This window comes from Dromiciops gliroides, chromosome 5, assembly GCF_019393635.1.
Source record: "Dromiciops gliroides isolate mDroGli1 chromosome 5, mDroGli1.pri, whole genome shotgun sequence".
NCBI lineage: Eukaryota > Metazoa > Chordata > Mammalia > Microbiotheria > Microbiotheriidae > Dromiciops > Dromiciops gliroides.
In genome coordinates this window covers 148,545,715-148,571,977 of record NC_057865.1, presented here as the reverse complement: position 1 = coordinate 148,571,977, position 26,263 = coordinate 148,545,715, and the positions used below count along the sequence as shown (strand labels likewise).

The 26,263-nt window shown below is 37.2% G+C and overlaps 1 protein-coding gene across 4 annotated transcripts in view; it reads right to left on the bottom strand.

Annotated features, from left to right (window-relative positions):
* Positions 1-1,020: 1,020 nt before the first annotated feature.
* RELN (reelin) overlaps positions 1,021-26,263 on the bottom strand; it is a 577,995-nt gene continuing 552,752 nt past the window's right edge. The window contains exons 56-65 of one of the 4 annotated variants that reach the window (XM_043965756.1): positions 25,156-25,398; positions 22,713-22,888; positions 20,454-20,527; positions 17,728-17,889; positions 16,962-17,119; positions 15,246-15,465; positions 14,458-14,655; positions 13,182-13,280; positions 8,435-8,440; positions 1,021-2,156 (exon numbers count right to left, since the gene is read on the bottom strand). In XM_043965756.1, the coding sequence (XP_043821691.1) occupies positions 2,060-2,156; positions 8,435-8,440; positions 13,182-13,280; positions 14,458-14,655; positions 15,246-15,465; positions 16,962-17,119; positions 17,728-17,889; positions 20,454-20,527; positions 22,713-22,888; positions 25,156-25,398 (1,433 nt within the window). In that variant the 3' untranslated portion in view covers positions 1,021-2,059. Of the gene's footprint in view, positions 2,157-8,434; positions 8,571-12,447; positions 12,532-13,181; positions 13,281-14,457; positions 14,656-15,245; positions 15,466-16,961; positions 17,120-17,727; positions 17,890-20,453; positions 20,528-22,712; positions 22,889-25,155; positions 25,399-26,263 lie in introns of those variants that run through there. The other 3 variants (XM_043965754.1, XM_043965757.1, XM_043965755.1) reach the window with 3 other exon arrangements.

Sequence of the window (26,263 nt, the reverse complement as noted above, 5' to 3'; positions counted from 1 at the left end):
TCTATCCACTGTGCCACCTAGCTGCCCCGGCATTGGTTTTTATGCTCTAATATGTGGTTGGTTTTTGTGTCGGTGCCATGTACTATGAAAAAAAGGTATATTCCTTTTTATGCCTATTCAGTTTTTTCCATCCCTATTCAGGCCTATCATATCTAACTTTTCGAAAATTCTATTTACCTCCTTAACTTCTTTGTTATTTTATGGTTAGATTTCTCTAATTCTGAGAGGGGAAAGTTGAGATCCCCCACTAGTATAGTTTTACTGTGTATTTCCTTCTATAACTCATCAAACTTTAAAAAAATTTGGATACTCCATCATTTCGTGCATATGTATTTAGCATTGATATTACTTTGTGGTAGTGTTTAGCAAGATATGGTTTCCTTCCTTATCTCTTTTAATTAAATCTATTTTTGCTTTTGCTTTGTATGAGATCATGATTGCTAACTTCTGCTTTTAAAATTTCAGCTAAAATATAATAGATTCTTCTCCAGCTTTTTACCTTTACTCTGTGTGTGTGTGTGTGTGTGTGTGTGTGTCTCTCTCTGTTTCAAATGTGTTCCTTATTGTTGGATTCTGGTTTTTAATCTGTTCTGCTTCCATTTTATGGGTGAATTCATCCCATCACATTCATGGTTACAATTACTAGCTGTTACCACTTTTTACCTTCTCTCTCCTCTCATCTCCCTCTCCTACAACTGTGTCCCTCCTTCCCACTTCTTTGCTTCTGACCATCACCTTCCCTATCTGCCCTCCCTTCTATTAGTCCTCCCCTTCCCTATAAAGTAACACTGGTTTTAAAAAAATACCCAACTGAATGTATGTTATTTCCTCTTTGAGTCAATTCTGATAAGAGTAAGGTTCAAGTGTTGCCCATACCCATATAGTTTCGTTGTTGTTAGCATTAATAGGAATAAGCAAAAAACAGACATCTTTGCCATTTGTCTTTGCAAACCTGACCAAATCCATCAACCCTTTTTGAAAAAAAAAATATATATATGTATAAAACTGACAACAGGCAAGTGGAATTTACTTGACATAATCTTTATTGAAGCATGGAACTTTAGTTTATTTCACCCTAGAGTTAAATTGCATTTATGATGATAGACAATTCAGGGCTATACAACCATCATACTGTTGCTGGTGTAGGTACAACTTTATCAGAAGATACAAATATGACCCGCAAGAGAAACAAGTCACAAAGAGAACACAATGAAAACATCCACTGTTTTACAAATCACTCTGTTACCACAAACACAAAATGGCAGTTACTGTTAGTAAATCAGCCACAGAAAATGGTATTTACCTTTAGATAAGGAAATGGGGAATTTTGGGGGGTGGGGTGAGAGGGGTTGTGCTTTATCCACAGTCCTTTAGTAGAAAAAAAATTTAGGTCATTCTTATCCACAAAACAACGCTAACCCACAGACATATCGAAGAGTAATATTAAAGGAGATAGCAATGTCTTTACAAGTGTCTTCTCAATCATAAATTTCTGTTTACTTCCTGCATGATATCAGAGTGTAAGTAGCCCAAAAAAATCAGCAGCAAAATATTACAACAACATAACAAGTCAATACAGTGCCAATGTGTTATGTTGTAGAAGAGAATACATAAAGGACAAACAATGATAACTTAATCATATAAAATATGATACATAGCTGAAATACAGTCCACTTAAATAGCTATGTGACCAAGAATGTTAAATACTGTATTAAATGTCATTTTAAAACATAAAATCTCTTAAGTTTTTGTGCTTAAAGTTTTTTTTCCTGTTAAACAGTTAGTTGCTTACTTCCAATACTGCCACTGTAACTGATATTACAACAGATCACAATTTTCACAGACACATCGACATGAAAACATTTAGCTATGAGAAAATAAGTCACTTCTCATTAGTTCACAGTGTGAAAAAGTGGTGTACACTCTGTCTGGAGAAAAGCTTTCAGTTACTCATCAAGCCTTTCGCAGAAAAGTCCTGATACCAGATGCAGTGCTAGATTTAGAAGATTGGAAAGCAACACATCACATGTTGGGAGGAAAAATAAAACAATTTGTTTCTTCATGGGTATCGTCTAAGTGACCTTCGTCTTCTGTTGTAGAAATGCCTGAGCCCATGTTGTCGTGAAAAATTCATCATGTAATTTTGTTTGCGAGTGCTGTTAAAAGGAAGTAGGGTGGGGAGAAAGAATTGTAAATATCATTTAAAGCAAAATCTGTCTTGGGTCCTAAGTTATTACCTTGTGATTACTTCCTGACCTTCCTGGCTTCAAGTCTCAGCTAAAAATCCCACTTACAAGGAGTTTTTCCTTGTCCCCCTTCCTGCTGTGGCCATCCCTCTGATATTACCTCCAATTTATCCTGTATACATTTTGTTTGAACATAGTTCTTTGCTTGTGGTCTCCTCTATTGGACTCTGAGTTCTTTGTCTACCCAGTGCCTGGCACACAGGTGCTTGCTTAATAACGTTTGCTGAATTGACTTGTTGATTTATTTTGAAATTTTGTAGGGCAGTTGGATTACCTGGACATTACCATTCAGGGAAAGAGGAACAAAAGACATTTGTGGTTCTTAAGTCTAACGGGAATTCTTATCTCTTGTAATCTGTTATAACCAGTTATCCAAACTGGTAAAGATATTATATTCCCTAGCACAAATGAATTGAAACTACTCTACTCTTAAATTGTCTACACTTGAATTATTTGAAGACTGGGAAGAAGCATATCCTATACCCTTGATCGGACTCCTTTACCTTTTCTTATATTACAAAACTTGTATTTTTATTTCTTTTTTAGCTGCTAGGGGCTGAATTGTGTTAGCCTCCCTGTTTTGCACACTCGTGGAGAAATGTGGAAGTAGCCCATTTTCAGAATGTTGGACTGTGCTGTGATGCTGCCCTCCTTAAATAGTAAGCAGTTGAGGTCACATTCTCTCTTTCTCTATCTAAAGACTCATCGTAGTCTTTAATGTGGAAGTCCCCACATTAAAAGCTTGTGGTTTTACTTTATAATACTGATATAGTACTAAAAAGATTCACATTAGAAACGAATAGATGGTTGACCAGAATATCAGACAGAAGAAGCAGCTGAGGAGATACTAGAAAAAATGTCATTACACAGAGAATATTCTTTTCAAGAAGCAGAAACAAATTGCAAGTGGATCTCAGGGCATATTGATAAAAATTAATACACATTTATTAAGTACTTATGTGCAGGTAAGATGACAGTTGAAACTACCACATGACCTATTCATTCTCTCCTTAAACTACATGTGTAACCTTAGGTACTTTTCTTTCTTTCTTTCATTTTTTGGTGAGGAACTGGGGGTTAAGTGACTTGCCCAAGGTCACACAGCTAGTAAGTGTCTGGGGCCGGATTTGAACTCGGGTCCTCCTGACTCCAGGGCCTGTGCTCTATCCGCTGTACTACCTAGCTGCCCTCCCCAATATACTTTTCAATGGAATATTCTTTATAAGAATCACTAGAAGGAAATGCAACTCTCAAGCACACAATACTACTAACAGCTACTAACTTCTCTTTTGCAATTGCCAAAAGTATCTGTCTTCTAAAAAATCACTGGTTTTGTTGAAGGTTGTCATGGTCCTGAGGCCATTTGTAACATCATTTTATGGTGACATAGAAAGTGCCAAGTGTATAGAGTAATATAATTGTGATGTGAGAAGATAAGTGCTAGACTTTGAATCAGGAAGATGTGAATGAATTAAAAATCCTGCCTCACGGGGCAGCTAGGTGGCGCAGTGGATAGAGCACTGGCCCTGGAGTCAGGAGTACCTGAGTTCAAATCCGGCCTCAGACTCTTAACACTTACTAGCTGTGTGACCCTGGGCAAGTCACTTAACCCCAATTGCCTCACTAAAAAGAAAAAAAAAATCCTGCCTCACACCCTTTACTGTGTGTTGGACAATTCATTTTACCTCTCTGTGCCTTAGCTTCTTGATATGTAAAATGATAGTGCTGGACTTAGTAGCCTCTAATGTCACTTTCCAACTCCAAGTTTATGATTGTATGCCACACATATATGTATCATGAATGTGGTAGGACATGAAATGGTAGGAGACTGATTTTTGATTGAATGACATAGCTCTTTACTATAGAAATAGAAAGCCAGCCAGTTAAAAATATTTATTGAATACCTGCTCTGTTGGGGGCATTATGCAAAGCTCCATGGGGCTTGCAGAGAAAATATTGATCTACTTGGGTAAAGAAAGTTCTTCACCTATATCTTTGTACACAGATAAAATGACAGAACTGACTAATCAAAAATTTTTTCAACATCTAAGATATGTCTGTTACATGCACCTGCCAGTGAACAATTATGATTGATACGAGATATTTGTCATTAGTAAAATTATTTTTAAACACTTTTTGGTGACTATTGATTGTTTATATGAAGTAGGCTTCTTGCATAGGAAACTTTTTCTTTTTCAAATACCTAGTTCATATTCCTTCTTTTCCATTCCTTTTGTCATATCCTGCTATAGGTCTCTAGTGTCTCTCCAGTATTTCTCCCTCCATCCTGCTGAGCTACTAAAACACTGCTTTCATTGCATCATTCTCTGACTCAAAAACTATGAGTGTATATCCTCCTGGCCAACAGAAAACTTCTAGATTCCTTAGCCAGGCAGCCACCCAAAATGTCCTACCATTCCCATTACCCTTTGCTCTAAGCAAAACCATTTTGTTCTGTCCCCATTCTGTCTTATGTTTTCTGAACTTTTGCTCAAGCCATTCCCTTCTGGAGAGCCCTCGTCAAAAAAATCTTTGCTTATTGAAAATTTATACATCCTTCAATGCACACTTCAAACCCCACCTTTCCTTTCCTAGTCAATACAACCAGAAGTGATTTGTTACTTCTCTGAACTCTTACACTATAGTACTTACTGTCTACACCATTCTTATGGTATTGTCTTGTATTGTTATTTGTATCCACGGCTGCAGTGTAGGTTCTTAATAAATATTTGTTGATTAACTTCTTATTGATAACCATTATTCATTACTACCAAAAGGCTAAAAGAATTATAATTACTACATTAAAAATATTTGTTAAGTAAAATGTAATTAGAGGGTAGCTAGAGTGCCAGGGCTGGAGTCTTTCTGAGTTCTAATCTAGCCTCAGACTCTTACTAGCTGTGTGACCCTGGGCAAGTCACTTAACCCTATTTGCTTCAGTTTTCTCATCCTATAAAATGAGCTGGAGAGGGACATGGAAATTCCATTCCAGTATTTTTGCCAAGAAAACCCCAGATGGGGGTTACAAAGAGTCAGGCATTACTGAAAAGCTAGTGAACAATGATGAAAAAATATAGTTAAAGTGGTTCAAGTGCCCTAAATTGAGGCAAAAAATAAGGCTGTAAATTTAGAATTAAGAATAATTAACACATATAAAGTACAAGGTTCGTGTGATGCCTTAACGGAAAAAGAACAAAGTTATGTTTAGTATTGATTTTCTTAGTTTGATACATTATTCATTGATGCTAAAGCAATTTTCCTGACTGATTATGTAATTATAATAGTATTACTTCAAATTCCCTCCTTATTCAATCAACATTTATTTGAGAAGACAAGCCATAATGTTAGAGCCACCAGTCTAATGTCAGAATCTTTTAATTCTCATTCTAATTTTTATGTTTTAAACATACTTCCATGAACAAACTTATGTAACCATGACATGCCATTTATAGCACAACATTTCTCTCACATGTCTTTTTTTTTTCTTTTTACTCCCATGGCCACCACCCCAGTTCAGGTCCTTATTACCTCTTACCCAGACCATTGCACTAGCTTCCTCATTTGAATCCATCCTTCTTACAGTTGCCATATTGATTTTCTTTTCTTTTCTTTTTTTTTTTGCGGGGCAATGGGAGTTAAATGACTTGCCCAGGGTCACACAGCTAGTAAGTTTCAAGTGTCTGAGGCCGGATTTGAACTCAGGTACTCCTGAATCCAGGGCGGGTGCTTTATCCACTGCACCACCTAGCTGCCCCATATTGATTTTCTTTCAGTCTAAGTTTGATCATGTTACTCCCCTTCTCAATAACTCCTGGGAATACTTATTAAACCCAATATAAACTCCTCTGTTCAACACTTAAATCCCTCACAGCCTAGGCTTAACCTACCTTTCCAATCTTATCACTCCTCTTTATATTCTTTATGGCCCAGCCAAACTGGTCATCTTCCTTATTACTTGTACATGGTAAGTAATTTCTGTGCCTTTGTGCTGTTGGCCCTCCCCTTCTTCACCTCTGTCTCTGAAAACCCCTCGTCTTCTTCAAGACAACTCCTATATTACCCACATGTGGCTTTTCCTGCCATAACTTCTGTTTCAAAATTACCTTAAAGATGATATTGCAAATATGTATATATGTGTTGTGTAAGTTGCCTCTTCAATAGAATATAAGCCCCTTGAATGAAGGAACTGTTTTCTGTTTGTGTATTTCTACTGCCTGGTATATAACAGGGGCTTAATAAAAGTTTAACAGATATTTGCTTTAAAGTACAAATTAAGAAATGTATATAAATGAAGTTCCTACAATGATGTATAGGGTTTACTCAGTCACCTTTTCTAGTGGACAAAATACTGACCCAATCTGTATTTTGATAAAATGTTTACTCTGGGATGTGGCAACATTAATAGTCTCTGGAGTAAATTACATATAATTCTTTTTTTTTTTTCTTTCGGTGAGGCATTTGGGGTTAAGTGACTTGCCCAGGGTCACACAGCTAGTGTTAAGTGTCTGAGGCTGGATTTGAATTCAGGTCCTCCTGACTCCAGGGCCGGTGTTCTATCCGCTGTGCCACCTAGCTGCTCCAATTACATATAATTCTAATGCACTAGGGTTTTCTAATAATCTCCAAGTACACTTAGGTTGTAAGTCAAGCATTTCTGAAATTGCAGTAAACCTTTTTCTATTTTCTAGAAAACTATTTAGTAAGCTAGTACAGTCACTGCAAAACTTACAGCAGCTTTCAAGTTCCTAACTTACTATCTGGGTAGTTAGGAGATTTTAATAAGTTTAAAAATAACAGTCTTCTTTTGAGAGCAGCGATCCAGATTGCTTTTGTGCTTCAACGTATCTTTGAAACAGATCTATAGGCTTATCTTTCTGATAAATACAATGAGAGAATCTTAAAATGGAAACAGTACTAGGTCTAAAGGAAACTATAAGGATTCAATCTTTCACTGAGATTATAATGGTGACCATATTTCATTACAAATTCAGAGGAAGTATGTAATTTATTGTTTAGTCATTTTTTTCAGTTCATTAGGGTTTTCTTGGCAAAGATACTACAGTGGTTTGCCATTTTTCTCCAGCTCATTTCAAAAATGAGGAACTGAGGCAAACAGGGTTAAGTGACTTGCTCAGGGCCACATAATTAGTAAATGTCTAAGGCTGAATTTGAACTCAGGAAGATAAATCAGGTGGAGAATAATGCAGATTGGGGAAGTAACATAAACTTTTTAAGTTTAGAGACTTTAATGATCAGTCATTAACTTCACAACTGAAGTAAATGCTGTGTCCATAGTAAAAAAGAAAAACATTGAATTGGAAACAAAGATAAATCACTTAATTGTCAGGTAGCATGGTGAACCATATGGACTTTAATATCATCTGGGGTACCATTCATTTCACCAATGAAATACTACTGTATTCTCTGTGGTCCAAGTAATAGAAGCAATTTTGAGTCCTCTGCTTACTATACTATTCCTTATGTAAAATTCATACCTTCACTTTTCAACTTTAAAATATAAAAATCAATTTTTTGGTATATATGAGTGTATACTGAGAGTGGCCAACTTGATCCAAAAATAGGAACTAGAATTTACCAATATTATGAATGAAAGGCTCTGTTTATAATGAAATATTACTGTCCCTTTCACCCTCTTCCTCAAGAGTTTAGTTTTAAACACAGACTTAAAATAATTTGAAATATAGCTTTTCCTCTTCATGTTTCCTTCTGAAGATTTGTATAGGGCCAATGGTGCTAGATTGACCATGCCCTGAATATGCTGTAATGATTAAAATGTAGACTCTGCTTAAAAAAAGCCAAACATATCTAGCTTGTATAAAACCCCAAAGACCCATAATCATTATTTTTTTAGTGTATATCTAACTGTTCTTTTTTTCTTTTACAAGAGAACTCATTTTAGGATTGTGTTGTATATTTGGGGGCATCCTTTATTCAAAACCAGTAAGGTATGGTATGTAGAAGTATGGTGTTAAGTTATAGATAGTTTAATTACCTTGACTGCCATTTCTTACTTCACATGGACAGATATTTAAAGATTGTTAGTAATCTCATTCATTGGATAGACATTCTTCAATGACAAAGTCATCCTGTTCCCCCCCACTCTTAATAGGTGAAATTGAAGAAGCTTCACTACTAAGCATTTCCCAACATTCAGTAATAGCACTTACCTTACTCTAGTGTAAAACCAATGACAGCAAATAATGAAATATAACACAAGTTAAAAAATGCCTTTCAATGCATGCAGCACTGTGATTAGTCATAAAAGTCTGATGAGGCTTAGAGGCAATATAGGATTTTTCATCTCTTTTGAAAATAAAAATGGAAAAAAATTATTTCATATTCTTTTTAAACCAGTGTATATAAATAATCTTTTCTATATGATTGAACATGCACTATTTGCTCATAAACATATGTCAAAATACAAATAGCCATAGTACTACATTTGGCATAAATGTTGTGAATAAAGTACAAATGTTAAGGTAATAATGTAACAACTGCTGTTTTAATTAATTCGTTCATTATTTTACAAAATGCTCATTTCTAGAGATACTAAGTAATGGGCAATAGAAAGGCCCATTAAACTAGATAATAGAGTTTAGATTTAAATATAGGACAAAGATACTTTGCAGAAAGTCTAGTATATTCTTTTTTTTTTAAACAAATCATTTGTGCCAAAAATGTGACATTATCTTGAGAATGAATAGCATGATGTGATGGCAATGGTGGGACTAATAGACTTATCAAAACATGATAAATGCTTTTTTGGACTGTAGTTGATAGTACTTTATTTTTCTCTTAGGAAATCTGAATGATTTTGAAACAGTTTAAAAGGTCCACTATTTTACAAATAAATTGCTTTCAATATACACATGCAAAAATTGTGCCACTTGATGACAGGTTGTGACTTGGACTCTAGGACAAAGGATAATGAAATGTGCAAATGAAATGCAGAGTTAGGTGTGGGAAGTTCTTAGGATATAAGCAGGAGTCCCCTGCAAAAAAAATGCTCTTAAACTGGTAGGACATACTCTTTTATCCTAAGAAGAACCACCACCAGCATGGATCTTGTGAGGGATCTGCCCAAAATGTATTCACAAACGTTTCTTGGAGAGAAAATATTCTACTCTAGCTAAGAAATCCAGACATTCTCCCCTTCCCCTCAATTGCTTGATTGCTGTTCCATCCCATGTCATTCTGACTTTACAATGTGAAACATTTGCTTACTTGAAGAGCTAATGAGGCTGCGGTGGGGACAGTTTAGTATATTAGGGACTAATTTCATTCCGAAGCACCTTTTTGTTCAGTTGTTATTGAGAAGTATCAGAAATGGAAGTTTTTCCCCCCGAGCAGCTATTGGACATTAAACAGGTGAGTTAAATGTCCACAACATGTTTAAATTTGTCTTAATTATGTATGTATACCCCTATTTAGAAAACTGAAATCCTTGTTGCAAAATGTGTTTTAAGTCAAACAGAACTACCCCAAATAAGCCTCATACAAATAGTTATTAGGTATTGTAGCCATTTGAGGAGAGGCAATGTGGCATAGTGAATGGAATCTATTGGCTTTGTGACCCTGGGACAGTCACTTAACTGTTCAGCGCTCTAGGTACAAATTACAGAGGAGGTGTCAACCTACTTTGATAGAGTTTCCTTCTCTGGGAGTGCCCTTCACCAGTGAAAATCAAAGCTTCAGTCCCTATCACTTCATTTATGATGCATTCATAAGTTTTCAAACTATCTTGACATTTCAACTAAAATTGTTCATCAACTAACTATTGCTTTGTGGTTAATATTGAGGGCAGTGGCTGAGATTGAACTCAGCATAAGATACCATGCTTGACCACTAATTTATTACCTAAGAGGCAGACCAAAACCCCCCCAAAAAACAAAACCCACAAAGTAAAAACAAAAAAACCCTCTGCGGTCAGTCTTGATTTAAAATACAATCAGACACATTCTAAAAAATACCTTAGCATCAGTAAACGTCCTGGACCCTTAATTTTAATAACGTGTTTATAGCTACATTTCTAGGTGCACAATTAGGGAGTTTACTCTTTTGAGATGTCATCCCTATGTCCAAGTGTTCAGAGAACACTTTCAATCAATGGGGCTTTCTATGTGTACTTTTCTATTCCTAAGCAACCAATGGCTGCTGCATAAGTAATTGATGAGAGCTTTGGAAGGCAGCATAAGAGCTATTTAGGCATTTTGATCCCCTTTGCTTTAAACTGTTGTTTTTAATATTATAGTGTTTTCTATTTATTTTAGACACACAAAATGAATGAATGGATGAAGTTAGCTTCCTAAACTATCAGATTAATACAATTAACTGACAAATGCTAAAAATATACTTGGAAAATATATAGTGGCATAGAAATGTTAAATAGTAAGACAAATGGAAAACATCAAAAATATGGTTCTGAAAATGTAATTTTCTTAAAAGTTAAACTTTTGAAGGGAAAAGCAGTCTAAAGTGCATTAGAAAGAGAATGATTTACTTTGAAGGTGAAAATAAATATCTCTCCTTGATTATATTGAAGCTTTTGGAAATCTGCTGGGAAGATGTGTTTATTGGGGAATATTTAAGATGAGCTGTTGTGAATTACACCTTACGTACTAAACTGTCTAGTCTAATAACTTAAATCATACATTCCCAGATGTGCTGAATGCATGACTGAACTGAAATGCTTTTGTGATATAAAGGTTTCTTAGCAAAACTAATTCCCTGATCCTAACTTTGTTATTTTTTTTCCCAAAGAGGTAAAAGAAAGGGGAAAGTAGAAGTAATTCATGTAGTGGAAAAAATAATGTTTGAATGTTAAGCTATTAGACTTCTTGAAAAAGCATCAATAACAGTACAGATTTTTAGAATGATTTACCTAAGAAAGAAACTGGATGAAACTCTTTCTCTTTTTAAAGTGTACCTAACAGCCAGAGGCAACAATGTAGGTTGAGTGTATACAGAACCCATAGAAAATTTCTAGGGTTGTCAAATGATCAGTGCTTTGAGTTCTGAAAATTGTTTGACCTGGGGGTAAAAATGTAGTTACCTTGAAAATCCAGATCACAGCCGCACCAGTGAAATAAATAAGCATTATATTATCTGAACTGTCACTAATAATAACCCAATGTATATTGATAGTTCCAAAAATGCAATAACTCTCTACTGGCCTTTACTTAATGACTCGGTCAAAAAAGTGAGATGACATAATTCCCAAGAGTTGTGTGATACAAATGATAACAGTTTGTGAACTTTCTGATACACTGGGGCCAATTTAATACCCTGGACTTAGAATGAGGAACATTGAACTCCATTTTCAGTTCTATACTTGGATTACTTTGTACCTTGGACATATACATTTCCTCTCCCTCTGTCTTTTAAGTCCAAGGGAATAGGAATCATAGTGATTTGGGGCTTCTTAGTGATACAAGTTTTAAAAAAGCAATTGCGATTTCACTGGGTAGCTGGGAAGAAAAGAACACATCAAATATCTTCTGTTAACGATTGTTGGGGTCCACAAGGGTAAGGTCAAAATAGTGTGTTCTTTCTGAGACTGCCCAAAACTGATGTTTCTATAGGAGCTGACTCAGATATTCTAGGGATAAGAAACAATGTGGATGCAAGTTTTTCTTGGCAAGAGCCATATGGCTTGAAAGCATAGAAGTGGACTGATGTTTTAGGGAGATTTGTTTAATCCTAACGGGGTTGCTCTAAAATTCTTTTATCTTAAAGATTCACTTCAGGATACTTTAGTGAAATCACTGTCTGAACAATAAAAGGTCAGCCTCATGTTTCATTTCAAGGCCAGTCTGGAAATCATTGACCCTCCCTCCATTTCTTTCAACTTCACCTTTATGTCATGGAGGCAGAGCCCAGCAAGTTGTGTAGAAGCAGCAGAGCGCACAGTGGGGACTGGTGTGGAGACTGTTTTGCTCTTTGGTTTGGGGGTTGATATGGATGCCATGCAAGCAGGTGCCTCAGTGAAAACTAAGTCAAGAGCTAACTCAAGATTAAATAATTGGGTTCATGGCTATGATGGAAAGAAAACAAATCTGTTGGCATTCCTACCAATTGATCATTTAAATTTTACTTTCAAAATGACTGAAATCAGTGAAAAAAGACTGATTTCAGTGTTTTTGTTTTTCGGTAAACAGAATGAACATTTGAACCTATCTACCGGGAAGATTCGCCTCTCCTTGTCAACCTCGGGGAGCCATCAGTCCGAACCCGTCGAGACATAAGCATTTCAGTTCTACAGGAACTAGATTGTTAGAGAAAAAGCAAGTCATCTCTCTGTGAGGGAACATAGTTAATTGGGCTAATTGAGAGTGATGAGACCCCTATCATCATTTTATGGTAGAAATGATGAAGTGAAGACACACAATTTGAAAGCTGTGGAAAAGACTTGAGAATGAAAATTGATAAAGTGAAAGCTTCTCTGAGCTGTATTCTTCCCAGTAAAGGACAAAATGCTTAAGGCACCAGTGGCTATTACATATTTTTGGATATTTCCATTAGTGATATTCAGTATAGAGAGCTAGATAGTTCACTATTAAGTGAACATAATAAGTGCAAATCACCTCATTGGGAAACAGTCATGGTACATTGTTTTTCTTCTAGAGATTCCTGCTCTTAACCAACTTAACAAATATTGTAAAACTTTAATATGAATATATTCCTTATGGAAATTTATAAGGCGCACAGACTACCATTCTATTTCATTGTTTTTTCTTCTTCAGTGATTGACTATAATTATAGATTTTTTGCCATCATTGAAGGGTGCAAGCCAAAGTGATCTAGCAGAGAGCATTATTCAGGAACAATTCTAGTTGAGTTAAGGATCATGACATATTGAAGGAATTTCAAAAGCCCTCTGAAATGGACATGGTATGACATGATTCAGATACTCACAGGACGACTTCGACATGGTCCAAAGCCCATTGATCATGACCTGTTCCATTGTGGCGCGGCTGCCACCAGCGAAGTAAAACTCCTTTCATTCGTGCCTCCCTAGGGTTATAAACAGAAGGATAAGGCAAATTAAATGTGGAAAAGAAAAACTTTCTGAGGCTTAATTTCTGAAATGGAAACATGATCTCAAAAATATAGGATTTGGATTAGGTGGAATAACGTGCACTACTATAAATACTCCTGTAAAGAATTAATTGTTATTTGAGGTTTTTATGACCCCATCTTTTGGCTAGAATTAAAACAAAACAAAACAAAACCTCAGTGTGTGCACTGGCACCTCACATCATCACCACTCGCCGATGCCTACATGGGCCTTGCAAAATTATAATGATTGGAAGCCTAGTGAGGGCAGTCATGTGACTGTCAGAGTGGCCAGCCAATTGGCTGGGGGCTGTGTGTGGTCAGCCTGGGGTCTTCTGGGAAGAAGGGAGGGTTTTCTAGCTTGAAGCTGGAAGGTGACAGGACGCTGCTGTGTGTTCTCAGCTGATTCCTGGGCGGTGGTGTTGTTCAGGTTGTATAATTTCCCTTTCCCCATTTTATTTCCTTTCTCTTAATCCTACTGATCCTGTTTGGTTTTTTAAATTCATTCTTGATAAATAAATCCTGCTCTGTTTTGAGGGAGGCTGTCTCCTTCCTTGCCCCAATATTGTGGTGAGCCACTTAGCTAACACTCCCCAATTAAAAATTGGTCCCCACACTCCCAAAGATTTAGAAGCTAGTTGAGGTACCATGCTAATATAGTATAGTGAACAGAATACTATTGGGTATGAAATCAGAGGACCTGGTTTCTTATCCTGACTCTATTTGATAGTGCCCTTGGCCACATCATTTCATCTATATGCTCCTCAGCTTTTTTCTCATCTATAAAATGATAGGTTTACTCTGTTTGACCTTAAAGGTCCCTTCCAGCTCAAAATCTTATAACCTTTACATTTCCCTCATAGAAACTAGTACAGTGTCACTTGATTCATGAGATGCTTAATAATGTTGACTGAATAATTAGAAAAGGCAGACAAAAGCTAATATGCAAATAGTAATCACAAACAACCAAATAGCAATGTAATTATTTCCCCCTTAATGAACATTCTTTATTTCCTGGTCAGTGTTAGAAAACAACTGATAGCTTTTATTTTTCATTTATTCATCTCTGCCCATCCCTTCAACAGAAGATTACAATAGGTGTTTGTGATAATGTCTTTAGAAACCCAGTACTTACAGTGGAACATTATAGGACACTCTCTGAGCTTGTATAAAGTCCTTTGGCTGATGCTGTGCGATGACTTGCCAAGTGATGCCATTATTTACACTATATTGGAGTAAAACTGCCTTGTCTACGGTGTTGGGGTCACTCAGATTGGTATTGCAGCTGTCTGTCTGTGAAGTGCTCCCAATTTGTAAAACAAACATTATTTTGCTGTAAAAAAAACAAACCCAGGGGAAATAATTTTAAAGAAAATGACAGGAAGTATTAAAATAATAATAAATATTAAAGTAATAAAGTATTAAAATCTGCATAAAAGAGAAGAATCCAGTTTTGACATACATGTTAATACTGCTATTTCTGAGATTTAAAATATTAAATAGAAATTTAACAATTATTTTAAGAAAAAATTGATTCTCAAATCTATGTTTTTGTTATACATGGTGATTTAATCTTTACTGAAATGCTTCAATTCTCTATACTTTGTATTTTCTAAAAGGCTACATGAGTCAAACAGGTCATTGAGGATGGTAACAGGACAATGAAATGAAAATATCTTCACTCCTAAATCTCTACCCCTTAGCCAACGTGGGCTGAGAATTGTAAACAGATTCTATTAGCAATTTAAGTAAAGTAATTGGGAAGCCAGGTAGGCTGTGAAGATATCCTAAAGTCCAGCCATATTTGGATTATCTCTGTTTTGATCATGTGTACTAGAAATCCACTCTCTTACTGTGATTAGTGGAGAAATGGCTCTATGTATGCTCAACACATTTTCAGACCTGAATGTAGTCATTTATTACCTTGCTCGGGTGAGGTCCAGTGGTTTTGTAACAGCTTGCCTTATCTGACATCCATTAAAGTAAAGTGAGTCTCCATGGGCGTAGGGTGACAGCTGTCCACATCCATTTCCAATTACACCACCTTGTATGGTTTCCCAATTTACTTCAGTGACTCTTTCTGACTCAAAATTGTCCTTAATGTAACTGGGAAGGTCATGACTAAAAACAGAACAGTCATCTCCTGGAGGGGAAAAAATAATCATTGTAAGAGCAAGCTGGAAAAAAAATTAAATCTGATAAGGGGTAGCTAGGTGGTGTAGTGGATAAAGCACCAGTCCTGGATTCAGGAGTGCCCGAGTTCAAATCCAGCCTCAGACACTTGACACTTAACTAGCTGTATGACCCTGGGCAAGTCACTTAACCCTCATTGCCCCACAAAAAAAAAATTAAAAAAAAATAAAATTAAAGCTGGTAAGAGCAAGCTGGGAGAATCACTAGAGAGCAGTAACAAACAAAATTATGATTAAGTACATTATGGTTATGACTAGAATGACAAAATGTGAAGCTTTGGTTCTGCTTTATTCAGGACACTCTTGGGGCTGTGACAATTCTTAATCTCTATGTCAATATTTTCTAAAATAGGTAGTTGCCAAAGCATTTTTAAGATGCACCTATTGCTCAAGTAAAATGCATTTGAAATATATCACTGGAATTTTTATCTGTTGTGCTTGGTGATAGGTAGTGCAGAAGAACTGGGGTATATCTGCTTGAATAATAGTTACCTCTGCATGAGAGTTCTGCCTTGATTTAAATTGTAGAAAAATAGGGATATTTTTGATTCATTTATTTTCCAGCATCGTGGTGGGTTCCAAAGAGTCCTCCAGGAAAGACTTAATTTGATTAAATGCCTAGTATGTATGCCAGGCACTCTTTTAAACTCGGGGATTATGAATAAAGATGAAAATAAGCTCCCTCAAGGAGCTTACACTCTAATGGGTGAAATATAAGATGTAAATAAATAGGAACATCCAAGATATATACCAAGTAGACAGAAGGGGACCTTAGATTAATCAGCCCTTACCATCCACATTTCCTTTTTTAGCTGCACATCACTTGGTACTTAAAGGATTCTTTCCTAGTCAGGCTGTCCTTCCCTATGGTTCTCATCCAGCTCTCACTTCCCCCTTTGACTATGGAGGCAAAATACCTGGTATGGTGGTGATGTGGAAGGAACCTTAGAGTTAGGAACCCAAACCCCTGCTTCTCTACCTCTTAATCCATCACTTTGCAAATAAGAAATTGAGTTCCAAGAAGTTAAAAGGTTTGCTCAAGTTCTTATAGAAACTCAGTGTCAGCAAATCTGAGACCTCAGAACTCCTAACTCCCAGATAAAGGAATCATTGCATTGCCTCCCAGCAGCATCCATTATCTCTTTTCTTTCAAGGGTAAGTATGCTGTGCTCCTTACTCCCTACATACTTGCCATCCTTATAACATTCTAAATCAAAAGACCCTCCCTGATGGCCACTCCTTTATGTGTTTCTCTGCCCCCCATTGGAATATATGCACCCTAGGGGCAAGGACTGTCTGTATGCTGAGAACTTAGTAGAATGCCTACCATATGGTAAGTACTCAATAACTGCTTTTTTAAATTTAGTCACTCATTCTTGTACAGATGTTAGGAAGGCATGAATTTAGACAACAAACTGTACTGGGAAGGAAATTTGGGAGTTCTGACCTTGGAAACTTTCATCACAGATACAGACAGCTCCAGTTGTACAGTATCCATGGCCACTGCAGAGTTTGGGGCAGGCTTCTCCTATGTAGACATGATCAATTCCCCAGCTTTGCTTTTCAGCCTCTTCTCCTTTCTGGATCCAGCGGAACTGTGTTGCACTATAAAGGAAACAAAGGGACTATTATCACACAGAATCATGATGTAGTAACAAAGTCAGTTTTCCCAGAGGAAATCTCTCACATTACTGCTGACATGGCTTCCAAATATGTGTTTTGGTATGATAATCGCTAGGTAGCATTGTCTGGTGCCATGTCACTTATACAAAATAAAATTTGACGTCTAAGTTTCTGGACCAGTATGCATTTATGCATCTAAGTTCCCACGTCCTCCATGGCTATTTATTGCTTAAAGTAAAACATTTCTGAAAAATAATATTACCAGCTTTTTGGTCTTGGTAGGATAGGGACTGGTCTTGTGATTTCATTGGTACAAAGAACTTCCGGGGAAGGAAATTTCCTCTCCCACTTGTAGGTTGGCATGTGGACTACATGAGGCGTAATGTGAGAGAGCGGTCTTGGTCTCTTTAGGCATAAGTGACATACCCAGGGTTACACAGCCTAGAGGCCACCTGTCAATCATTTCATACTGTTGTTTGAAAATTAAAACTATCTTTTGCTTTTTCAGACTTGCTTCAGATGAGCTATTCAGATGAGCTCTTCAGAGATGCTCTGACAGTTCCATGGGAAGCTGAAGTTATGGAGCCTACCTGGAAGACACATGATCGGGCAACTGGATGGTTATCCTCTTCCAGCTGGAGCTGTTGACAGAATTATAGATAGTGGCTTCATGGAACTGGAAGGGAGAACAGCCAATGCTGTTTGAAGAAGAAGGAAGGCATTGTGTCTGGACAAGCTGCCAGGAATCGGATCTACCAAAAAACAACAAACCAACAAAAATACATTACAATAATCTTAAAAAGGAGAAAGGCAGTAAGCCTGACTAATATTAGTGGTAAGTTTGGGATTAAGATGATTTAAAATGTTTATAATTTAGTTACCGTACATTTCAAGTATAAGGCTATAGAAAAGATTACAACTTATTTTATTTTATTTATTTTATTTCAGTAGATTGTTATGACATTACTCATGAGTCACTGGCGCCTTAAAACCAGTCGCTTCGGGCAAATGGGACTCGTTAGCCTTGGCAGGCAACCTGCCTGGGGAAGGAACCCTGATTTTAAACCTCCGCTGCCTTGCGGCTATACCCTTATAAGGGAAAGGCTTCAGGAGTTAACCCCGAGGAAAAATCAGGAGTCAGAGTCCCTTAGGCAGTTGGATGTTGGACATCACATCCCTCTGGCAACTCCTGCGGCGGCTCTGGTGCCAAACTGTATTGGCTCTGCCTCTCCTTTGGATCCACCAGTGTTGTGGAGAGGGAAAACCTGATGCATGGGCAACAGCTTGTTTTCCAATTGATCCACCCAGGCCAGCTCCCTGGAGAGGACACTCCAGCTACTCCTTAGGGGTAGATACAACATGGGATGCGGCAGTTACTGGTTAAAAGTCACTCAGGAGCTGCGCCTCCCGTATCAGACTGCACAGCCACACTGTGGCTCTTCAAGGCGCTGATCCATGATTGTCTGCGACTGGTGGAGGCCTACTGCTACTACTACTACTCATGATAGCTTTCACCTGACCTTTCCAGTCTAAATATATTTAAGCCTATAATCAAAAGTCTCCTTCAGAAAACATTTCATGCAGCAGAACTCCTTCCTAGAGCTGGGTTGGTATATGGGACTAACAGGTAGGTTACAGATTGACAAAGTGATGACAGATTTTTGCTAGACATTAATATGATTGTGGTTTTTGACCTCAGGAATATCCCAATGCATATATAATGAGAAACTATGTAAAAACAGGACTACAGTAATCATAAACAAAAATTCTTATTTTTAAAATAAAATTTAATTAACTCATCTTAGCATTGAGTTCTAAATAAGACACATGGGTAAAATATATATACATATATACACATGTACACATATGTACATACATATAAATATATATATAATATATATAAATAAACTCCTCTACTTTCCACCAACCTTTCAGTGTCTTTGAAATCTGACCATCACTCAAATGGAAACTCCAAAGTTACCAAATTTGTGGCCACAGTCCTCATCATTCTAGACCACTCTGCAAAAACGACACTGTTGACCACACCATTCTCTGTGATACTCTTTGGGTTTTCAAGACACTTATCCCTTCTATTTCTCCTCCCATTTTTCTGCGCATTTTTCTCACTCCCCTTGGTTATGTCTCAGTCCCTACATGTGAGAATAGTTTATCACATTGCCCTTGCCTCTTTTCTCTCTCTAATCTCTCCCCTTGCTGTTCTGTTTGGATTTGACCATCTATCTAGGAAAATAACTTTTGCATCTCCATATACAGCCAACATCATTATCCTGAGTTTTAGTTTACACCAACAACCTACTACATTTTTAACTGTCTCATAGGAATCATAACATCAATTTGTCCAAAATAGAATTCATTATTCCCTCAACTCTTACCTTTTCCTTGCTTCCTCCTTCTTCTAGAGGGTACCACCACCTTTCTCCTTGACTACTGCAAAAACCTAATAGATCTACCTCTCATCTTTCCCATCTATCCAACTTTGCCATGTCACCGCCTAGCTCAGGAAGCTCCAGTGGTGGCTAAGTCACTGTAGGATAAATACAGACTCCTCTTTACCCTTTAAACCCTTTAAAATCTGAGTACAGTTCAGGATTTTTTTTTGTTTTTGTTTTTGTTTTTTTTTGCAGGGCAATGAGGGTTAAGTGACTTGCCCAGGGTCATACAGCTAGTAAGTGTCTGAGGCCGGATTTGAACTCAGGTACTCCTAAATCCAAGGTCAGTGCTTTATCCACTGTGCCACCTAGCTGCCCCCTACAGCTCAGTTTTAAGGCATGTTGCACTTTACCCTTTTTCATGCATTTTACATTCTAGCCAAACTATAATTCTTGCTCTCTCACTCATACATATCCATCATCCATTTCCTAGCACCGTGTCTTTATCCAGGCTTTCCCAAATTTCATGCCTGGAATCCTCTTCTTCCTTACCTTTAACTTAGAGAATCTCCAGATTAATTCAAGGCTAACCTTAGGTGCTATTCTGATCCCTCCAGTTTATGGTGGCAACCCACCCTGGAAATTACTTTGCATTTACTCTGTTTATGTGTATGTATATATTTTATATATCTATCCATGTTCTTGTTTGCTTTCAATAGATTACAGGCTCCTTGGAGGTAGGGGCTTTCTTTGTTTTTGTCTTTGTATTCCCAATATCTACAATGTGCCTGTTAAACTGTACACACTCAACAAACATTTATTAAATGAATTAATGAATATAGTTTGTAAGACATTCTATTAAACTTAGAAGAAAATTTTTATTCCGTAGGCTGATTTTAAATTGGATAATGAAATATGTCACTAACCTTGTATCCTTAGTATATTCTAACATTACAGAGTGGAGGTCACCACAGGAACTGGCTTCACATCCCACTACAATCTGAAACAAATGTGAATGGGACACTTAATATCATGAATGACATACCACAATATACCCCAATATAAAGATTTAGAAAACAGCAGTAGCCTTCTAGGAAACAAAAAAAAATCCATAATTATCAATCTTATTAAATAAATGCAACTTTGGAATAGAAAGACCAGAGATAGGTTTTTCAAAAATTACTAGTTCCGGTTATTTAATTAACATGCCTCCCCCACCTTTCAGGAATTTGGGAGAGGGAATGAAGTAGACTTAAAGAAAGTAATGCTATTCAAAGAGAAAGTGATAAGAAAGATATAAGAATTATGAAAATACAGTGTCCTTGCTGTTAAGGGAGGAGAGGATATTAAGTACCGGTGGTCAGTGCCACAGGGAGAAGCAGTGAACAGGATGAGAAGAGAAAAGTCATTGGATTTACTGACAAGGAGAGAGTTGTTTTAAGACAGGGGGGTAGAGCTGAGGACTGCATGAAGAAATAGAATTAGAGTGTGGGCTACTCTTTCTAGAAGTTTGGTGGTAAAGGGAAGGAAGTATAAAACAATAACTTGAAGTAGTAAGAGGTAAAGAGGTTTTTTTTCCCCTCCTTAAGGATGGGGGAAATAGTATGTTTTATAGATTAGGGAAAGAAAGCTATGAGGGGAGAAGATTGCAGAGGAACAAATGACTGCTGAAGCAAAGGGGAAACAAGAAGGAATAAAACTCAAAGTGCAGGTTGAGGGTTTAGGTTTGGACCAGAATACTACCTCGTTCTGATACCAACCATGTGACCATTTACTCATCCATCCAACCTTCCATCTGCTTTAAATATGTATATGCAGACTTACTAGGACTTGTGTGTGTGTGTGTGTGTGTGTGTGTGAGACAACTGGGGTTAAGTGACTTGCCTAGGGTCACACAGCTAGTAAGTGTTAAGTGTCTGAGGCTGGATTTGAACTCAGGTCCTCCTGACTCCAGGGCCTGTGCTCTAGCCACTGTGTCACCTAGCTGCCCTGTTACTAGGACTTTTAAAAACATATTTGTAAGCCAGTACAGGACTTTTGGACATAAGCATACATGAAAGCTAGAGGTGCAGAAAATAACAAAATTTGTATATTTATTTTATGTTTGAAAAGCACTTTACAAATCTACAATTTGATTCTCACAATAGCCCTGGGAAGGAGGTGCTATTATTCTCATTTTATAGATGAGGAAACTCAGGTGAAGTGACTTGTCCAGAGTCACACAGCTATTATGTGTCTAAGGCCATATTTGAACTCAGGTCTTCCTAACTGCTAGGAAAAAAAAGTTGAGCCCATGAGATGGGCATAGGAAAAGACATAAAGAGAAAGAAGAGGAGAGAGATTAAAACACAGAGAAAAATGGAGGCCAAGAAAAGCAGAAAATTTTTAAAAAGTTTATAGAGGAAGACAAAAGTATCTACTAAGATTTTACATATGCAAGTATAGAAAATGGTATTCCAGTTTACAAATATAAAATTTACTAAGTAGGCACAGCATGCATTTCTTAATGGTAAGCCAGTTCATATTTTTTGACACTTTCAAACTGATCCCAGAGATGGTATCTCACTAAACTATTTTTTGGGTAAGGGGCTGGATCTGCAATTTCACTGAAATAGAGGGAATTTCCTGAGCAGGAGTTCTATATCAGTACAGATCATGAGCTGCTCTGCAATTTACTGTCTTAATAGCTGAGGAGGGGAGCAGGGGTGGGAGTGGGAATGCACTGATGGGTTAAGAGACTTGACCAGGATCATGCAGCCAGTATCAATATCCAAGGCAACACCTGAATGAAGGTCTTCCTGACTCCGAGGCTTGCTCTCTCTATTCACTCTGCAATGCTGTTTCTTTGTAGAAATAATTGTGCTTATTCAATAAAAGTGTCTTCAAAATTTAGTAATTATGCCCATGGAAACATATCTTTTTTTTTTTTTTTGGTGAGGCAATTGGGGTTAAGTGACTTGCCCAGGGGTCAAACAGCTGGTAAGTATCAAGTGTCTAAGGCCGGATTTGAACTTCGGTCCTCCTGACTCCAGGGCTGGCGCTCTATCCACTGCACCACCTAGCTGCCCCAGGGAACATGTCTTTTTGAAGAATGAGTGGATGAATTTACTTCTATTTTCAATAGCATATGGGCCTTATAAGTGATATAATGACATAAAGTATTTTGAGGAACAACATTCTCTTACTTTAAACTGTATCATGTAGCCTGGCTGTATAATGAGCTCTCGAGAGGAGAGGATGTTGTGAGTCTTGTCCTTTTTCTTATTTGGCCAGTAGAGGTGGAATGATGGATTTCCACAGAATCCTGCTGTTCTCACTGCATTAGGGTAAAAACTCCAGTTTTCCTCATGGGAAATGCCTTCTGTTATGGAAAATTGGAAATAAATTACCTCAAAGCTGAAAAGAGAACTGATCACTCCCATCCACCCCTCCTCCAAGTTCCCTAGATATCAAGGTTAGTAACTGAAGTTATCCTTGACTCCCCCTCCCTCACCCCCAATATACAATCAGTTACCATGTCTTATTGCTTCTACTTCCACAGCACTAGCATCCATTCCTTTCTCTCCACTTACATGACTAGCAGACAATTTCAGGACCTCATTACCTCTATCCTAGACTAGTGTAAGAGGCTTCTTCTTCTTTTTTTTTGGTGGTGGTGACCTGCCCAGGGTCATACAGCTAGTAAGTGTCAAGTATCTGAGGCCAGATTTGAACTCAGGTCCTCCTGAATCCAGGGTTGGTGCTTTATCCACTGTGCCACCTAGTGGCCCTGTAATAGGCTTCTAATTGGTTTTTCCTGATTCTATTCTTTACTCTCCAATTTATCTTCCACACAGTTGTCAAAATAATCCTTCTTTGACATATCTTTAGGATAAAAAGGAAACTCCCCAGCTTGGCATGTCTTTCTAGACTTATTTCATATTTCTCTCCTTCATGATTTCTACACTCTAGTCCCCCAAATATACATTTCATTTCTATGTCTGTGCATACAAGCAGGCCAAATCTGATGTGCAGAGTGCACCCTCCTCTTATCTCCTTTTTCTTTGAGAATTGGCAAAAGCGTCATTTCCTCCACGAAGCCTTCTCTGATCCCCTTAAAATTCATTGTATTATATATTCTTATGTATAAGTAATATCCCTATTAGTATAATGTAAGCTCTTAAAGGGAAGGGGTTGATATGATGGGGGTTTTTTTTGGGGGGAGAAACCAAGAGTCAATACTCTAGGAAATTTATATTTAGTTTGGCTCATACAATGTATAGTGTCATGGCAAGAAGTCAGGTCAAAGAAAAAAATTTAGGTTCTAATGCAATGATTACATAACACTTAGGTGTCAACATTTTCTCACTATCATAGAATTATGCTTGATAATCTTTTATAAAGTAACAGAGATATAACTGTGATAGTGAGCTAAGTATGTTACAGCAGTGCATTTGTTATAGTTAGCCTTTTTCTTGGTGAATGTCTTTCATGACTGTGATGGCACCTGGAATTGCAAAGTATGCTATTAATTTATTTCTGCTTGCAAGAGTAAGCTGAAATGGTGAATTAAGCCCTTGTGTGGGGTGAGATCCATTCATTTCCTATTATATGCTGACACTGACAGGACAATCCCCATTTCATTCACTTACTTTCCCCAATACATGAATCACTTATTAAATAGAATGCATTGTAATCCTTTTTGCTTGTTTGTTAAGGTAATAGCTTTCTTTGGAGTGAATTGTAACCTCTTATACCTTCTTACTTTGTCTGTTAAAAGTTAAATATTTTTTCTTCCTTTGTAACTTTTGTTAGAAGCTTTAAGGGAACTCTCAGGATAATTATTGGAATTTGCAATGTGCAAGCTGCCCATCTTTAGGTAACAGTTGCTCCCCAGATTTACTACATATGTGTCATCCTAGATAATTATGAGAAATTGCATGGTATAGGCTTCTCATCCATACAACAGGCCCCTGTGTCTAAGGCTGCTAAAGGCATTAAATATATGTTACAGCCAAAGTGCCCAAAAGACCAATTGTGAGTCCAAAAGACTTCACACATCCATTCACCTATACCCTAGCCAATCAGTGCTTCTTAAATCTGCTTCAGGGTAACATCAAAAGCAAACATTTTACTGATGATAGCATAGCAAGCAAAGCTCTTTTTCTTGAATTGCAGTGATACAATTTCCCCAAAGTTTTATTATTTCTAACCCTTCACAGATTTGAGTGTGGAGATGTGAAGACTCAGCACACGCCTGACTTTGGAGGTAGCCATGTTACAACAACTTTCATCATCCTCAGACTTACTTAGCTGGTAATTTTATATCGCTCAGTAAACCCTACTTAGATATAGAAGTTATATTATGGGCTCTGCTTTCACTTTTTAGTGGCATGGTTGTAACACTAAGCCCAACACCATTGACTTAGCATTTGTTGCTAAATACTGGGGAATAATAAAGAGAAACTGATCACCTTTAGCTTCTAAAATTAGTTTTTAGAAGCTAGGAACAGTGTTACAATGTTAAAGTCTATTTAAAGTTTGAAAATATGTTAAGAAGAATATAATCAATTCAACAATTAAAGTTTGATAAATCATAGGGCAGAGAAGGTTCACAGTGGAGACAACACTTGGTGTTTCCTTTCTTACCATCATCAAAAGTATCTACTAATTGACTGGGATTGATTTCTGCTCCTCCAATCAATATGTTGTCTAATGCCCACTGAGCACGCTCAACACCTGAAACCACTATCCCATTGCTGATTACAAAAGGCTGCCACCATCGAAGACGTGTTGTATTGGTTAGGGCATGTTCTGGAAGAAGTATGTAGTCATGTCTAACAGAAATGTACTTCTGGTAATCCATTTCATGGAGCAAGGTCCAGGTAATTCCTGCAACAAAAACAAACAAATAAATGAAGTACTTGTTTTCGCACTGGCAAAAATAAGAACATTTCTTATAGTATAATTAGTCTAAGGTTCTGATATGAGGTTCTCAACCAGAATACAAAAGAAGTGGTACTAAGTGTTTTCATTAGCTCAGTGGTTTCTACCTTAACATGCAATTTAATTAAAAAAATCCAGGGGGGCAGCTAGGTGGCACAGTGGATAAAGCACCAGTTCTGGATTCAGGAGGATCTGAGTTCAAATCCGGCCTCAGACACTTGACACTTACTAGCTGTGTGACCCTGGGCAAGTCACTTAACCCTCATTGCCACACAAAAAAAATCCAGATGTTTATTTGAGCTTTTTTTTGGTGGGGTAATGGGGGTTAAGTGACTTGCCCAGGGTCACACAGCTAGTAAGTGTCAAGTGTCTGAGGCCGGATTTGAACTCAGGTACTCCTGAGTCCAGGGCCGGTGCTTTATCCACTGCACCACCTAGCCACCCCCCTATTTGAGCTATTTTGATATCAAGGTCATGGAACTGTTAGAGTAATTTAAAAAATTGTTTAAATAGAACTTAAAGAAAAGGAAAATACCCCAAAGGCTATTGTATTATTTCTTTTTATACATTAGAGTTCCAGTTATATTTGATCAGAAATAAGACTACAGTAGTAATTTATAAGATTTTATATAAATATAACTTCTAGATTCTTCTAAAATAAAATAATATTTCATTAATATGCACAGCCTTATCAGAATTTGTGATTATTCAGCTAGAGACCAAGATGAAGTTTATCTCTACATAATCAATTAAGTGATCATTTATTGAAGAGATGAATGATACAATAATTGGAGAAAGAATTTTTAAGTCA